This window comes from Panicum virgatum, chromosome 6N, assembly GCF_016808335.1.
Source record: "Panicum virgatum strain AP13 chromosome 6N, P.virgatum_v5, whole genome shotgun sequence".
Taxonomy (NCBI): Eukaryota; Viridiplantae; Streptophyta; class Magnoliopsida; order Poales; family Poaceae; genus Panicum; species Panicum virgatum.
The window spans coordinates 32784646-32803025 of NC_053150.1; the positions used below are offsets into that span (position 1 = coordinate 32784646).

Genomic DNA, 18380 nt, shown 5'->3' on the forward strand with positions numbered 1-18380 from the left:
GATCACTTCCCTGGGGATCCCGGGCATTTGTGACGGTTCCCAGACGAACACGTCGACATTTGCCCGGAGGAAAGCGATGAGCCCGTTTTCCTATTTCTCCTCCAGGTTCCCCGCGATGCGGGTGGTTCTGGTGGAGTCCGCTCCAATCTGCACCGTCTTCACGGGAACATGGTCCGGATCGGACGGTTGGACCTTGGGAGCCTTTGCAGGCGCCTTGGGTTGCGAGGTGGATGGATCCTCCTCGGAACGTGCAGCCTCTGCCGCCAGAGCATGCAGTCTCTCAACTGCAGCGACGGCAGCGGTGCGGTCACCCTGCACGGTGAGGACTCCGGTAGGGGAAGGCATCTTTAAGACCAAATACCCGTAATGAGCAATGGCCATGAAGCAGTAGAGTGCCGGTCGGCCAATGATGGCGTTGAACGGGAGGTTCACCTCCGCAACATCGAACAGAACGCTCTCTGTGCGGAAATTCTCCTCGGTCCCGAACGTGACCGGCAATGTGATGCTACCCAGAGGGAACACCAGGTGTGGGCCCACTCCGGAGAATGGGCGAGAGGGAGTCAGCTTGGACTCCGGGATCTGCAGCTGCTTGAACGCTGCATAGCTAATGACGTTGAGGCCAGCCCCACCGTCAATCAGCACGTGATAGAGCCTTACGTTGGATATGACAGGAGCGGTGACTAGAGGTAGTACACCAGCTCCGACCATATTCTCCGGGCAGTCGGATGGCCCGAAAGAGATGGTGGTGTTCATCCACCTCTGGTGCGGCGCCGCCTTCGGGACCCCCGACTTCACCGAAAGGACCTCCCGGCGAAGGGTCTTCACGTCCCGCCGGGAGACAAGCTCCCAGCTTCTGCCGTACATTACGTACTGCTTCTTGCGGCGGTCGCCGTTGTCGGAATCGGAGTCGTCGTCGTGGTAGACGCCCTTCAGCTCTCGAGCGGGGGATTGGTACCCCAGCTCCTTCTCCCCGGCCGCGGCCCCGCTGTCGGAGGCCTTCTCCTTGCCGGCCCGCTGGCGAGGAGGGGGTGAACCGTCTTTGGAGGACTGCTCACGCCGCCCCCTGACCCGCTTCGCGAGCTTCTGGATCTCGCGGCAGTCAGCTGCGCTGTGGCGAGCGGTGGGATGCACTGGGCATGAACCTCCGCTTCCACCTTGCGGGCGAGGGCGTTTGCCATGTGCATTCTGGCCGCCAGCCGCTGCCGCCGCAGCCGGCGCCGCCGCTGGCGCTGCTGCTGCAATGACTGGTCCGCCAGAATGCGGTTCCCCGCGACTCCGGTTCTTGTTCTTCTTCTTGCCACCGCCCTGAGCGGTAGCACCGGAGCCACCAGCCTTGGCGTCTCCGTCTTGGGGGGCTGAGTGGCATGCACGACCCTCAGCGGCCCTGGCACACTTGTCTGCCAGGGAGAAAAGCGTAGTGATGCTTTCCACCTCGTGCGTCGCCAGCTTCTCGAGCATCTTCTCGTCACGTACCCCCTGGCGGAAAGCAGTGATAATAGATGCATCTGAGATACGAGGAATGGTACCCCGTACCTTGGTGAAGCACGAGATGAAGGCCCGGAGCGTTTCTCCGGGTTTTTGCCTCACGGCGTGAAGGTGTGCCTCCACACCATGCTGCTGGTATGCACTGGCGAAGTTCGCTGGGAACCTCGCACAGAGCTCTTCTCAGGACTGGATCGTCCCAGGTGTGAGGTTCATGAGCCAGGTCCGGGCTGGCCCAGACAAGGCTACATGAAAGCAGGGTTTACAATTTCGGTGGAATTTCGCCGAAATTTCGATTTTTTTTCGTTTTCGCTAGTTACCGGGAAGTGGAATTTCGGTATATTTCGGTAAATTTCGTTTCAAAATTAAAAAATTCAAAAAAAAATTTGTAAAAAAATATGTAAAAAATATGATAAAAAACTAGTTGATTTTCTGAGCAATTAGCACTTGAAATAATTTGAAAATAAGTTGATTTGGTTGGTTGAAATCACTAAATGGGTTCGGACCCGTTAACCACTGAGAAACCCGTTAAGCGTTTTAACCTACACAACTCACCTGGGTCCGCCCCGACGCAGCTCGTCACTTGTCCAGTCCCCTCCTCGCTCTCCTCTCTGTCCCCTTCCATCCCTCCGCCCTTCCGCCGCCGCCAGCAGCTGATTTCGCCGCCAGGAACCGAAATTTCGGCGGAATCTCACCGGATTCCGACCGGTATGTAGCGGATCCCGCTGCTGGGAAGGCGCGGCGGCTTACCGCTGCATCCCGACCGGATTTCGTTGTTTTACCGGCGAAAAACCGCTACTTGGGTCAAGATTTCGGCGCTGGCTCCGGGAAAGAAAGGTATGAGAGGTTATTTTGCGATGGTGATGCTTGTTGATGTTGATCTAAGAAAAGGGAAGAAAACACGCACTGAGGAGGAGTTAGGTAGTGACGAAACCACACCTGAGCCTAGTGGTGGTGAGGAGATTGGTGATGATGATGATGATGATGATAGATGATGGCAATGATGGCAGTGACGGTGATGCCAATGATGGCGATGATGGCAACCACATTGGTGGTAGTGATGGCGACGAGGGTGGAGGAGCTAATACTTCAGGTTATCGTATAGCTCCTACTATAAGGTTCACTGGGGAGGAGGACTCTACCCATGCAACACAAGATACAGATCATGGAGCACCTACTTCACAACGACAAACAACATCGACACGTCGTCAGGCCCCACTTGCATATGATGAAGATAGCTCGAACTCTGCCTCCAGTGGTAAGTACTACAACCCGTACAGTACTTCTCCCCCTGTAGGGGGCTTTCTGTGGCCACCACCAGGGGTGGTGAACCCGCCACTTCCGCAGGCAGTTGCAGCATTGCCTTATTTGGATTATCACGGCTACCTACCATATGGAGCTCCACATTTGCAATATCACCCATCTACGGACGTGTATTTGCCACCAACAGACGAGCCGTATGAGGGACCACCGGGAGAGAGATATGAGGACTGAAGAATGCAGGTACTTATCCTATCAACAAAATTTATCTATACGTTTTGTTTCTTCTACTTATTCAATTCATTTCACATAAATATTTAAATGCAGAGAATATGCTACATGGATTATTATGGACTATGCCTTTGCCTCTGTTGTATCTTTGGATTGTAATAATTCTAATGGACTTTGGATGTATTTCATTGTATGTGTGGACTTTGGACATGAGTTATGTGTTAAATGGTGTATTTGTCATTGTTTTGTGGAGTTATATATATGTTACGTATTATAAACTGTCAATATACACATAATCAGTGGAAATTTTGCCAAAATTTTCAATTTTTCCATATATACATCATTTTCTGTTAATTTGCATCATTTTCCGGTCGACAAAAACCAAATTTCGGTCCAAATCACCGAAATTTCGGTCAATATAACCGAAATTTCGTTCGGAATGAAACGGAATTTCGGTTTTTGAATTCAAAATCCCTTTTCGCTCGGAATTAGCGAAATTTACCGGAATTTCGGCCGAAATTCCGTTTCCGGCGGATGGCGGGATTCGGTTAACAAACGAAAAGGAGAACCCTGCATGAAAGTAGCTTGCCATGACGGCGCCGTTACCACCAGCCGCTGTGATGGCGGTAACTTACACCTGCAGGAACTCCGACGGGTTAGTGGTACCGTCGTACTTTTCCGGCAGGTGGGGGCGGAACTTGGATGGCCATGCCACGGCGCGGAGGTGCTCCACCAGCGCAGCGCAGCCCACCCCAGCAACCGGTGCGCCTGGCTGTATCCGGGCGTTCACCCGGGGCTTGGGTGCCACCACGTCCAAGTCGGCGTTGAGGTTGCGGCCCTCAATGTTAAGACGGCGCTCTCGCGCCCTCTCGACGGAGATGCGGGCATCCTCTCCCGCGCGCCGGCGGTTGAGCTCCGCCCGCAGGTCTTCTGTTCGTGCACCCCTCACGGTAGGGGAGCGCACGGATGCCGACGCACCGCCCTGACGTTGGCGGTAAGGTACCACCGCGTTGCCGGGCGGAGGTCGTTGCCCAGTCCTTGCAGAACTGGGGGAGGCTTGAGCCAGGTGGAGGAGACGGTCAACGTCGTCCCGCCACTGCTTCAGGGCGTCTGGCGAGGCTACTTCAGCCGGGGGGTTGCAAAGCAACTCCCTAGCCGCTGCCAGCGCTTCGCCGCTCGCAGCTTGTGAGGGGGCCCTTGATGGGCGCCCTGACTCTTGCCGGCGAGCAGCGCACGCCGCCGCCGACGGTGGCTGCTCCACAGGCACAGTTGCCCCTGGAGCAGGGACACGAGAGGCGTGTGGCGTGGAGGACGCCACACCCTCCGTCATCTCCACGTCGTCCACACGAACCATGGGGACGAAGAAGAGATGAACTGCGACCAGCTAAATTGTTCCCCTACCTGGCGCGCCAAATGTCGTGGTGCTGCAAACCACAGCCGGGTGGCGGAAGACACCCGCCCTAGCCTAGTGGGTGTGTACTCGGGGGTTAGCTAGTCCTAGTTCGATCTCTCTCAAGAACACGATGAACACAGCGGGATTAGAGTGGTTCGGGCCGCCGGAGCGTAATACCCTACGTCCACTGCGTGTTGTATTGCCTTCCCTCGAGAGTGAGTTCGCGAGAGCTTATGTCTCTGGAGAGCCCCAGTGCATAGCGAGCGCCTCCCTTTTATATCTCAAGAGAGGCGCGTACATGGCTGTTGGGTCCCCGACAGGTGGGCCCAACGATGTAGTATAAAATAACATACTGTTCATACATTATGGCGTAGCAGGCAAAGGGGATCTCTCGCTCCTCATGTCCAGGCGCTGTCTTGTCGGGGACGATGCCAGACGTAGCCAGTGGCGTCGCCTGCCATGTAGCTACACGGGCTGTGTAGCTTGCAGCGTAGGAGGCATGATGGAAAAGTGCCGTGCCGTCGTATCCTTTTAATGCTGCAGACGGGCTCTGCGCGGGTGCGGCATAGGCAGCTGCACTGTGCACCTTGGTAATACGCGGTGCACAGTGAGGCCTGACAAAGGCTGTCCCGCTTGCCGCAGCGACAGAGCACGCCTCACCATCCACATCAAATGCGGTGGGTGGCGAGCTCACAGCGAAAGGCTCGCGCATGAGCCCGCGCCTCTGAGGCACGTGGCGGCTCCGGACCCGCACGCGGTAAGGGGAGTCCGTTCGGACGCAAGAGGTCCCGGTCCCCTATGGGGGGTCCGAGGCCTCGGTTGTCAGCTCGGAGCTTCCCTTCCTTAGAGACACGTGGCGTCTCCGGACCCATCCCCAGGCGGGGAACGGGTCCGGGGCCGTTGGCCTGGTGAGGGAAGAGCCTGACCCGTGGGGCCTGGCTACTCCGTCCTTTCCGCGCAGTTACGGATAACTACGCGGGCCCTGCCTTGCTGCAGTAAGAGTGGGTATCCTTGCTACAGGGTACCGACAATAAAAAATAAAAAAACTTAACAAGACCGAGAGTTAACATCCATTAGCTTAACTAAACAAGATTTTTTGTCCTAATTTTGTCCCAATTTCCTCTTTTTTTTTTGAAAAAGACCATTTTCCACTTACCATCCCCTCCCTCTGGACATAAGAAATATACTCCCTCTGTCCCATGAAAAGTGCAATCTAGCATTTGAAAAAAATCCCACAGAGTGCAACCCTAGAACTTGGATCTCAACTACCTGCCTAGTTAAGTGGTCAGATTTAATTTGCATGCCAAAACTAACTGCATGTGGCCAACAAATGAGGGCATGAGAGTCTTTTCACGCCACCACTAATCTATTTGAAAAAAACTAGAATTGAGGATTCGTATAGGTAGCTGGAACGTAGGGTCCCTAACAGGTAAGTTGCGAGAGCTAGTTGATGTAGCAATTAGGAGGCGTGTAAATATTCTATGCGTTCAGGAGACTAAATGGAAGGGCCAGAAGGCGAAGGAGGTTGAGGATACTGGCTTCAAGCTTTGGTACACGGGAGCAACTCCGGGTAGGAATGGTGTAGCAATCTTGATTGATAGGAGCCTTAAGGATAGAGTCGTAGAGGTTAGAAGGCAAGGCGACAGGATTATCCTAATCCGGTTGGTAGTTGGAGATTCGGTTTTGAATGTGATCAGTGCCTATGCCCCTCAGGTAGGCCTTAGTGAGAGCACCAAGATGCAGTTCTGGGAAGATCTAGATAGCATGGTTAGTACCGTGCCTACCAGCGAGAAACTCTTCATAGGAGATCTCAACGGCCATGTGGGTGCGACTAATATAGGGTTCGAGCGAGTGCATGGGGGTTTTGGGTATGGTAGCAGGAGTCAAGAGGGGGAGGATGTGTTGAACTTCGCGTTAGCCTACGACTTGTTGATAGCGAATACCGTGTTTAAGAAGAGGGAATCCCATCTTGTGACGTTTCGTAGTGGACAACACTCGAGCCAGATCGACTTTATCCTTACTAGGAGGGAGGATAGACGTGATTGCTTAGATTGTAAGGTGATACCTGGGGAGTGTGTTGTCCCTCAACACAAGCTTGTGGTGGCGGATTTTCGTCTTCGGGTACGTGTCCACCGGGACAAATGTGCCAAGATTGCGAACAAAGTGGTGGAAGCTTAGAGGGGAAGCGGCACAAGCGTTTAAGGAAAGGATGCTAGGTGAGGGGCCTTGGGAAGAAGGAGAAGACGCAGATGACATGTGGCTAAAGATGGCAACATGTGTTCGTAAGGTGGCCTCAGAGGTGTTTGGCGTGAGTAGGGGAGGCAAACAGGAGGGGAAAGACACCTGGTGGTGGAACGACGAGGTGCAAATGGCTATTAAGGAGAAGAAGGAGTGTTTCAAGCGCCTCCATCTTGACAAGAGTGCAACCAACATCGAGGGCTATAAATTAGCGAAGAGAGTTGCAAAGCGAGCTGTGAGTGTAGCAAAGGGTAAGGCGTATGATGACCTGTATCAGCGGTTAGGCACGAAAGAAGGGGAGAAGGACATTTATAGGATGGCTAGGATCCGCGAGCGGAAGACAAGGGACATCAACCAAATCAAATGCATTAAGGATGGGACAGATCGACTGCTAGTGAAGGATGAGGAGATCATGGATAGATGGAGAGAGTACTTCGACAAGTTGTTTAATGGAGAGAGTGAGAGCCCTACCCTTGAGTTAGATGACTCTTTTGACGATACCAACAGACGTTTTGTGAGGAGAATTCAGGAGGCAGAGATCGGGGAGGCTTTGAAGAGGATGAAGAGAGGTAAAGCGATGGGCCCTGATGGTATTCCCATTGAGGTGTGGAGATGCCTAGGAGATAGAGCAATAGTATGGTTAACTAAGCTTTTTAATCTCATTTTTCGGTCAAACAAGATGCCTGAAGAATGGAGGAGAAGTATATTAGTACCTATCTTCAAAAACAAGGGCGATGTTCAAAGTTGTACTAACTACCGTGGAATTAAGCTGATGAGCCATACGATGAAGTTTTGGGAGAGGGTTATCGAGCATCGCCTAAGAAGAGTGACAAGTGTGACCCAAAATCAATTTGGGTTCATGCCTGGAAGGTCAACCATGGAGGCGATTTTCTTAATACGACAATTGATGGAGAGATATAGGGAGCAGAAGAAGGACTTGCACATGGTCTTCATTGACCTTGAGAAGGCATATGACAAGGTACCGAGAAATGTCATGTGGTGGGCTTTGGAGAAGCACAAAGTCCCAACTAAGTACATTACCCTCATTAAGGATATGTACAAGGATGCGACGACGTTTGTCCGAACATGTGATGGCAACACCACTGACTTTCCTATTAACATAGGCCTACACCAGGGGTCAGCATTGAGCCCTTATTTATTTGCTTTAGTGATGGATGAGGTCACAAGGGATATACAAGGTGAGATCCCTTGGTGCATGCTCTTTGCTGATGATGTGGTGCTAGTTGACGAGAGTAGGGCAGGGGTTAATAGGAAGTTAGAGCTGTGGAGACGCACGTTAGAGTCGAAAGGATTCAGACTTAGTAGGACCAAGACCGAGTACATGATGTGCGATTTCATCGCGACTAGGTATGAGGGGGGAGACGTTAGTCTAGATGGGCAAGTGGTGGTCCAGAAGGATACTTTTCGGTATTTAGGATCGGTGCTACAAAAGGATGACGACATTGATGAAGATGTTAGGCATAGAATTTCAGCTGGCTGGTTGAAATGGCGGCAAGCTTCTGGCATCCTTTGTGACAAGAGGGTGCCACAAAAGCTAAAAGGCAAATTCTATAGGACAGCAATTCGTCCGGCGATGTTATACGGTGCTGAATGTTGGCCTACAAAAAGGCGACATGTGCAGCAACTGAGTGTAGCAGAGATGCGGATGTTGCGGTGGTTTTGCGGGCACACAAGGAGAGATAGAGTCCGGAACGAAGTTATTCGGGATAGGGTCGGGGTGGCACCAATTGAGGAGAAACTTACTCAGCATCGGCTGAGATGGTTTGGACATGTCCAACGAAGGCCTCCTGAGGCGCCGGTGCGTAATGGGGTTCTTGAGCGGGTCGATAATGTAAAGAGGGGTAGAGGTAGACCTAAACTGACGTGGGAGGAGTTGGTTAAAAGAGATCTTAAGGATTGGAATATCTCTAAAGAGATAGCTTTGGATAGGAGCGCTTGGAGACTAGCTATCAATGTGCCTGAACCTTGAACTTATTTCTTTCGGGTTTCATCTCTAGCCTACCCCAACTTGCTTGGGAAAAAAAGGCTATGTTGTTGTTGTTGTTGCAGTCCTTATAGGATGGAGGGAGTATACCAGATTTGTTCATAAAAATTATAACCTAACCAACTAATGAATACATACTGAATGACACCTATCCCATGCGCATTAACTTTTTCCATATGGCGCAGAGCCAAAGTTTATATCTACAAATTACTGATTCGCTCATGTTAGGAACTTAACTAGTTTGGTTTGACAAACTTTTTAAGGCATCTTGAAGCACATCTTGGAGAAAGGCAAGTGAGCTTGAATTTTATGGCATGAGTATACAATAATGATGAGAATTGGGAACTTAAACTAAATTATGGACTATCACTAAGCTAATGTGCACATACCCGTCATGTTTCATCAGAATTTGGTACAATAAGGTACGTACCTGAGGGTTTGACTTGTACGTCTGATCCTTGGGCCCTTGTTGGTTTTGTTGCTGTTGCAGGTACTGTTGCATATGTTGTTGCATAAACTGTTGCTGAAGAAGCATCATCTGCTGCTGTTGTTGCTGAAACAGTTGCTGCTGCTGCTGAACTGAGTCTTGCTGCAGCTGTGGCGTCGGCAGTACAAACTGTTGCTGCTGCATTAACTGCTGCTGAAAGAGTTGCTGCTGCTGGGCTTGTTGTTGTTGGTACACCTGCTGCTGCTGCTGCATAAGATACATCTGTTGTTGCTGCTGCTGCTGGAAATAAAGAAGCTGTTGCTGCTGCAACTGTTGGCTTTGCTGATCCATTTGAGGTGCTTGTTGCTGCTGTTTATTCTTATCATGTTTGGTATCCCCTGAAGAAGGATACTGACCCTGTTTCTTGTCAGGGAGTTGCTGAACTGGCAGTGCCTGTTGTAGTACTATTTGCTGCTGCTGCACTTGTTGCTGCCAGAGTACCATTCGCTGGTTCAGCTGTTGTACTTGCTGCATGAAATTTTGCTGAAGATGCTCAGTTGGAAGCTGTTGCTGTTGCAGGATCTGCATCTGTTGATTGTGCTGAGCTTGCAGGTAATACAGTTGTTGCTGATAATACTGCCACATTTGTGATACATACCCTTGCGTCATTTGGAGATACTGTTGGTTTCCCTGATTAAACTGTGCAAAGAGTTGATCTTGAGTTTGTGCGGATGTCTGAACATTCTGAGGCATTGTACAAGAAAGCTCTTGCTGCTGTATGTTTTGTACAGACAGAGAAAGGTTATTAGATTGATGTGTTTGAGAATTCGGAGCCTGGTATTGAAGTTGAGCTTGAAAACCCAGAATATCCGCTTTTGTGTTCGCTAATTCTGAGCTCGAAGGTTTTGTACAGACTGAGAGTTGCTGTGGCAGTGAAGATTGGACATGGTCTAGACTCTCGTGACCGAGAGCAGAGTTTACCTTGTCACAGTCAGTTGTGTTTGGACTATCATTAGACCTCTCTAGGTTTGCATTACTGACAGACAAACCATGCTCTGTGACTATGTCAAGCTTTACCTGAACCCCCACAGGTTGCCTTTCCTCCAGCTCTGGAGATATTCGAGCTGGATCAGAAGAACTTCCATCTTTGGGCATGCTTGATTCAGATGGCAAATCAGATTTGGAGCATAACATTTCTTGATGGCTACTTGCAGATACCTCAGCGACCTTCTCCTGAGAATTGATGCTGTCAGAGCTAGCAATTGCTTTGGAAGGGGAATCATACTCACCTGACTCAGCTACAGGGGCTTTGCCGCTTCGAACCTCATGAGATATTTTCTCATCGTTTTGTTCATGCAAACTTAGATCTTGATTAGTCATCACTTCTTTAGCATATGAATTCGTTTGGTTCTGCATTCCAAATTTGTCCAAGCTATGTTGATGGTGAACCATGTCAGTGCATTCCTGAGATGTCCTGCTGGTCTCTTCATGTGAATTGAGATTTTCTAAAGCTTTCTGCTCTCCTGCATCCTTACATCCTTTTCCTGAATCCACAATGTCTTCCACTTGTGACTCAACCTCTTTATCAAATATAAGAGAAAAATTGTCAGTTTTGGATGGCTGTTTCAGTTTCCTTATATCTTCTAAAGACTGATCATGTGAAACAATTGAAGGTTCTTTTTTCCTCCTCTTGTTACTCTCTTGAAGTCTATTTCCCATAGTAGAATAATGCTGTGACATGTTTCCAGTGCTGTGAGGAAACAATTTACTATGCCGAGCCCACGCCTTTCTGAGTTCTTTAATATCCCCATAGAGGTCAACAAACTGTGAAGGAAAACAAATGAGGCATGTAAAATATCTCATACAGAAGACATTATATCTTGAGTTCCTGCTGTAATGCTGCATGTTCTCTCAGCATGACCAGCCACACAAAGCAAACGTGAACCAAATATTACAGTTATTTCAAGTTAACCAAATACTACATCTATTTCAAGTTACCCCAGCATGACACACTTAAGATTAAACATTGAATATATCAGTTTTAATTGAGATGAACAGACATAAATGACAGGAAAAAGGGAAAATCACTTCCATTCAGAAAACAGAAAAAGGGGAACATCCATTAGCTAGGATGGATTGGTGCCCTAACAAGCATCGTGTACAATCTGTAACTACTTAGCACATAATAAACAAAATATTTATTACTCTAGACCTCCAAAATATTTTTTCCAACTTTAGTGGTCAGCAATTTGCATGCCCAAACCATGACCTAAATCCCTTAGTGCCCTTTTAGGTTTACCCTTAGGCATGGCAGACATGAACCAAACAGACCCTACTATCATTACTACTAGGCAAAATTTGCCACAGAGTTTCGCAACAAAAAAAAAAAAAAGAGGGACAGGCACTGAACTTTGTTGGCGCTTTGCTATTTCACACCAAACTTTCAATAATTGCTAGGTACCATAACAAATCTGTGGCTCTTTGCGACAACACACCATGCCAGGGAGAAGGAGCTGACAGCTTCCATCGCGGTTTGATACCCTCCCGATATTCCACACACCCACAGGAAAACCTCCTGATATTGTACAACAGACACACAACTTTAATGTTGCAAATTAAATCTGCACACGTATGGTGAGTTTGATGTTAAGAAAGGTTTGGCTGTCTTTGTACAAAAAGCAACATAGTTTTTTATGACCAGATGGAGAATAGGTGAATTTGGTACTCTGAGAATACAAGTTAAGCCTAAGGCTCTGCCTTTCACTTAGCACAATCACTAAAAAAGGATAATGACTGTTATCTTAACTAAAATGAAGATGTAATGTGCTGGAAATTATCAAACGAACGTATACACACATTTCTCATTTTAGATAATATAATCACTGACCAGTGCCAAAACAACCCAGTACCACATGTAGGAGGATAATAATTGTTGTATTCCTCCAACCCTAGATGGGTGGGTATATATAGAACATATACATGGGCCTCTAGGTGGGCTTCTATACACATGGACTCAATATACTCCAACACCCCCCGCAGTCTGAACTACCGGCGCAGCGGTGTTCAAGACTGGACAACAAGAAAGCCAACACCCCCCGCAGTCTGAACAACCGTCGCAGCGGTGTTCAAGACTGGACAAGAAGAGAGTACAAGTAGAGTACAAAGGGCTAATACCCCCCCCCCCCCGCAGCCACAACTAGCCACCGGCTACGTTGAGGCTGGATCGAAACTTCGAGAAGGTCGACGAGGGCAGCCCCTTAGTGAAGATGTCAGCAAACTGGGAGATAGTCGGGACATGGAGTACCCGAACATCGCCGATTGCGACTCTGTCGCACACGAAGTGTAGGTCGATCTCCACATGCTTCGTCCGCTGATGCTGGACGGGGTTGGTGGAGAGATACACGGCGTTGACATTGTCGCAGTAGACGAGCGTGCTCTTAGCGAGCGGGCGCCTCCGCCACGCCGTTAGCGACAGCACGGTACTCCGCCTCGGCACTGGAGCGGGAGACAACTGGCTGCCGCTTGGACGACCAAAAGACTAGGTTGCCGCCCAGGAAGACGGCGTAGCCGGAAGTGGAGCGACGAGTGTCCGGGCAGCCAGCCCAGTCAGCGTCGGTGTAGACCACCAGCTCAGCTGAGGAGGAGCAGTGAAGTACGAGGCCGAGGTCCACAGTGCCACGGACGTACCGGAGGAGACACTCCAGCGCAGCAAGGTGTGACTCCCGGGGATCATGCATATGGAGACAGACCTGCTGAACAGCGTAGGTGAGATCCGGGCTGGTGAAGGTGAGGTACTGCAAAGCGCCGGCCAGACTCCGGTAAGCAGTAGGATCATCCACCGGAGCACTCAGATCAGCAGACAGCTTCGCCTGAGTGTCGACTGGAGTGGAGCAGGGCTTGCAATCAGTCATCCCAGCTCGCTCCAGAATATCAAGGGCGTACTGCCGCTGGTGAAGGAGAAGACCAGATGGGCGAGGCTCAACAGTGACGCCCAAGAAGTGGTGGAGCTGACCGAGATCCTTCATAGCGAACTCCGGCTGCAGAGAGGAGATGACACTCTGAAGCAACTGCTGACTAGAAGCTGTGAGCACAATGTCGTCGACATATAGCAGCAGATAGGCAGTCTCATCCCCACGGGGGTAGATGAAGAGAGACGTGTCAGACTTGGCCTCGGTGAATCCCAGTGTCATCAAGAACGTGGCGAACCGAGAGTACCAAGCCCGAGGAGCCTGCTTCAGTCCATAGAGAGAGACTTGTTGAGCCGGCAGACCATATCCGGACGACTCGAGTCCACAAATCCCGCTGGCTGAGAGCAGTAGACAGTCTCTGACAAGGTGCCGTGAAGAAACGCATTCTTCACGTCCAGCTGGTGCACAGGCCAAGTGCGCGAGAGCGCAAGCGAGAGGACCGTGCGCACCGTAGCGGGCTTCACGACCGGGCTGAAGGTCTCATCATAGTCCACACCAGGCCGCTAAGTGAACCCCCGGAGAACCCAGCGAGCCTTGTAGCGCTCCAGTGTGCCGTCAGCCTGACGCTTGTGCGTCCAGATCCACTTGCCAGTCACCACATTGCAACCAGACGGACGCGGCACAAGATCCCACGTCTGGTTGGCAAGAAGAGCCGCGTACTCCTCTTCCATCTCGCAATGCCAGTGAGGATCCGTCAAGGCATCGCGGACAGAGGAGGGTACCGGAGAGACCCGCGGCTCTCCCTCGGTGGCGGAGAGAGTCGCGGCCTGGGACGCCATCCGCCGAGTCACCATGGGATGGATATGCCGAGGATCCCGATGGATGACCGGCGGGTGGTACACATCCGGCTCGGCTCGAGAGGGAGCCGAAGGTGGCGGCGGCGGCGACGGCTCCGGTGTCGGCGTCGCAGGAGCCTCCGGAGCAGGAGGCGGCGCCGGTGTCGACGCCGAACGACGCCGGTACACCTGCACCGGCTCAGCGTACCGCTGCGGTGTCGGGGTCGGCGCTGAGCGGCGCCGGTACACCTGCACCGGCTGAGCGTACCGCGCAGGTGCAGGGGAAGGCACCCGGGCCGCGCGTGGCGCAGCGAGTGACACCGGGTCCGCGCGCGGCACGACCGGAGGTCCGGGGACCGAGCGTGGCGCGACCGCGGGCACCGGGGCCGCGCTCGGCGCAGCAGGGATCACCGGAAACGGTGCCGGCGTGCCGGGAAAACCTGCAGGAAAACAACAGACAGGTAACGGTGGCTGAACCACCGGTTCAGTCGGAAACAGACTCCAGCTCGGGGTCAGGAGAAGGTGTAGAGGAGGTGGAGTAGGGGAAATCCGACTCGTCGAAAACGTGTCGGGAGATCAGGACGCGACGAGTGGTGAGGTCAAAGCGTCGGTACCCCTTGTGGTCAGGGGAGTAACCGAGGAACACACAACGAGTCGAGCGGGGCGCCAGCTTGTGAGGAGCGGTGGCGGAGGTGTTTGGGTAACCCGCACACCCGAAGACCCGAAGGTGGTCGTAGCGAGGAGGGGTACCCAAAAGAGCGTGGTGTGGAGTGGGAGCAGGAGAAGCAGTGGACGGAAGACGGTTGAGCAAGTAGGTGGCAGTGTGGAGGCTCTCAGCCCAGAAGCGCGGTGGGAGAGAAGCCTGGATCAGAAGGGTGCGCACGATGTCGTTCGTCGTGCGAATCATCCGCTCAGCCTTGCCGTTCTGAGGAGAGGTATACGGACAAGACATACGCAGCTGAACACCCCGAGACAGGAAGAAAGACCGGGAGGTGGAGTTATCGAACTCCCGCCCGTTGTCGCACTGGACGGCCTTAACGGTGAGGCCGTACTGAGTGGACACCCAGGCAAAGAAGTGGAGGAGGGTGGGGAAGGTCTCATACTTGGCACGCAAAGGAAACGTCCAAGAGTAGTGCGAGAAGTCATCGACCACCACCAGATAGTACTTGTAGCCAGAGAGGCTGAGTACAGGGGAGGTCCACAGATCACATTGAACAAGGTCGAATGCATGCGTCGCATGTGAGGAAGAAGAGGAAAAAGGAAGTCGAACATGACGACCGAGCTGGCACGCATGGCAGAGGGGCTGAGCAGGAGCCATAGTACCAGGAACATCGGTACTACGACCGAGCTGAGCCAGAACGTCGCGGGCAGGGTGACCAAGACGACGGTGCCAAGTGGTGGAAGACGGCGTCGCGGCAAAAGCGGCAGACCAAGACAGCCAGGGCGAAGAAGAAGATGAGAGTGGTGCAGCGGAAGAAGGAAGGAGAAGGGTGTAAAGGGGCCTCGTGCTGTCACACCGGAGTAGCGGACGCCGGGAGGCCGAATCCTTTACAGTGAGGCCAGAAGATTCAAACTCGATGGAACAGGAATTGTCAGCTGTGAACTGACGAATGGAAAAAAGGTTATGAACCATCTGAGGAGCAACAAGGACATTGGGAAGACGAAAAGAGCCAGGAGCAGAACCCACGGCGGTGACAGGAAGGCAAGACCCGTCACCAACCATGATGGAAGAAGGACAAGAGGGGTGTGGGGGTCGGACAGAAGAGGATACCGGCATGTGGGGTGGTGTGGAAGGAGGCACCCGAGTCGGCGATCCACTCGGTGCTGACCGGCGGCATCCGCCCCATGGCGCTGAAGGACTGCGCCAGTGCGGCCTGGTCCCACCCCCAGGCCAGGTCGGCTGCTGGCTGGGTGGAGCGGGCGGTGTCCAGAACGGCGCGATCAGGGGAGCAGCAGCGGCGAGCATGGCCGCCGGCTGGGGCCGAGGACGAGGGCCCGCGACGGCCTGGACGGGCGCGGCGTGCGCGGCGGGCGCGACAGCTTGCGCAGCGGCGAGAGAGGCAGCGGCCCGCGCATGGTCCCTGGGCGCGTCGGCCTGGGCAGCGTGCGCAGCGGGCGCGACGGCCTGCGCGGCGTGCGCGGCGGCGAGGGAGGCGGCGGCCCGCGCGGCCTGGGCGGCGAGGGAGGCAGTGGTGCCGTCGGCAGTAGGGGCTGCAGCGGCAGCAGCAGGGGCGGCGCGCATGAGGGTGGGCGCGACGGCCGCGACGCGCTCGCGCTCCCAGGCGAGGGCGAGAGCGGCGTCGGCCTGCTGCCCACGGAAGGCGGCGGCGGAGAGCGGCGCATCCACTGGAGGCATCCCGAGCTCGGGCCACGTGGGATCGGCGGCGGCGGGCTGCTTCCCGGCGGTGCGGTGGGCGGCCTGCGCTGCGGCCGTAGGCCCTGCAGCCCCCGTACCCGCGCCAGCAGAGGCTGCGTCGGGCAGGGGGCCCTGCTGGGCGTCGGTGGCGGCCGCAGCAGAGGCCTCCGGGGGCGCCGGATCGGGCCCGGGCATAGGTGGGAGCACCGGAGCGGCCCCACCCCCCGTTTCCTCCACGCCTCCTGCGCCCGCAGCAGCCGAATCGGCGCTCGTGGGCGCCAGGACGACGAGCGCGGCGACGGGTGGCGCCTGGAGCAGAGGACCGGGCCCGCGCGGCGCCTGGAGCAGAGGACCGGGCCCGCGCGGCACCTGGAGCAGAGGATCGGGCCCGCGCGCGGCCCAGGCGGCGCCCAGAGCAGCGCCGGCCGGCGGCGGCCCCGCGGCGCGCGGATCCGGGTGCGCGGGCCAGCCACCGGCCCCCAGCGCGACGCGCGGAGTCCCGGCGCCCACGGCCCCGATGGCCCCCGCAGGGGAGATCCAGGCGCGTGGAGCCCAGGCGCCTGAAGCAGAGGAGCCGGCGGCGGCGCCTGATGCAGAGGAAGAGAGGGTAGGGAAAGGGGAGAGGGAAGGGAGGGGAGGAAGGGGTGGCTCCGGCGGCCGGCGGCCTGCCATCTCGCCTGCGGCGGCGGCAGCAGTAGAGGGTGGAGAGGGAGAGGTAAACCTAGGCTAATGATACCATGTAGGAGGATAATAATTGTTGTATTCCTCCAACCTTAGATGGGTGGGTATATATAGAACATATACATGGGTCTCTAGGTGGGCCTCTATACACATGGGCTCAATATACTCCAACACCACAGGCTACCATTTCACAAGCAGGTTCCAAGTCCGCAAATCAAAATGCAAGATACTACAGGCTACAAGGCTATTGTGATTCTGCGTGATAGTTAAATGCATCATGTAACCATATTTGGAAATCCCAACACCAACCGCAAAATAAACAAGGAAAAAGCATACATGATTCATCAATGACCATGTAATGGGCCACACCCACGGTTGTAAATTCCCTATCAGTGTCAACCTGCTAATAAATATTTGATGGGACATGTTCAATGCAAAATACACAGTTTGTAAATCTCAAGTAGAGAGCAAGCAAAACAACAGACAGCATTATTTTATTATTAACCAATCCATTTAGGAATAAAATATAAATATAGTAATGCCTCATGTGTAACAAGTACATTGTACTAGCACATATTGAACAGAAGCATATCATATGCACAACTCTATTTCAACCCAAGTCATCATCTGATTGGCGCTTAAAGTGAAGGAGTTGCACAAGTGTATAGATGCCAAGTGTGCAAACTGTAAATGGGACAGATACTCCTACTGTCGTATACAGTCTACCAAAGGAAACATATGGGAAGGAAAATAATGGCATAACTATTGGAAACTCTCTAACCTCCAAAAACAACAATGAGATATCTTCACGGTCCTCAGGGCTTAAAGCTGTAGATAGATCAGATCCAGGAGTTATGGCATTAGAAATAACAGAATCAAGAAGAGGTATTTCTGTAGGTCCTCCATGTGTACTCATGAACTGTATGAGTCCCTATAGAAAAAAAACAAAATAAAAATTACCAAGGTTTCTTTACGTAAGTAAACCTAAGTAATGTAGGAACTGTGCCCAACAGATTATGCACCTTAATCAGTGGTTTACAGGGTACACGATTTATTCCCATGACAAAGACTTCTTTAGCCTCCACAATGCTATGACTTGCCTGTAGAGCATAACATGTCAGCCTAAAATAAAAAACGAAAAGGAAAATGAAATATAGTGGATACAGCAGACATTGCTACACACATTTATCACGCATATACGAGTCTAATTTTGGTCCACTGCAGATCATGTTTGCCAGATAATAAATAACCTACAATCTGCACACTTCATTTCACGTGGAACCCTGAAAGATGTCCTTGTAGAAAGCACGCATAGTGGAACTGAAATGGGCATAGAATACTTGATGTCCATGGCAAAGTACTTTGTTCTTACCGCATATATGAATTGAGCAAAATTTCTGTACAGGTTCGTAAGTAACTCTATGTTCTGTTTCTGCATTGCATCGTCAATGGCTGTCTCGTATATCTCAGAAGCTGCTTTAGTGTTTCCCTATGAAACGTTAAAGTGGGGGAGGATGATATTCAGACAAAGATAAGAAGTGCATGAATGACACAAGACTCACA

At 52.5% G+C, this 18380-nt stretch overlaps 1 protein-coding gene across 5 annotated transcripts in view; it reads right to left on the bottom strand.

The window, feature by feature from the left end:
• LOC120679665 (pre-mRNA-processing factor 39-like) overlaps positions 1 to 18380 on the bottom strand; it is a 54155-nt gene that overhangs the window by 10171 nt on the left and 25604 nt on the right. For 3 of the 5 annotated variants that reach the window (XM_039961315.1, XM_039961317.1, XM_039961318.1), the window contains 4 exons: positions 18190 to 18306; positions 17840 to 17917; positions 17599 to 17748; positions 9040 to 10860 (listed from right to left, as the gene is read on the bottom strand). In XM_039961315.1, coding sequence (XP_039817249.1) covers positions 9040 to 10860; positions 17599 to 17748; positions 17840 to 17917; positions 18190 to 18306 — 2166 coding nt within the window. The remainder of the gene's footprint in view (positions 1 to 9039; positions 10861 to 17598; positions 17749 to 17839; positions 17918 to 18189; positions 18307 to 18380) is intronic. The other 2 variants (XM_039961316.1, XM_039961319.1) reach the window with 2 other exon arrangements.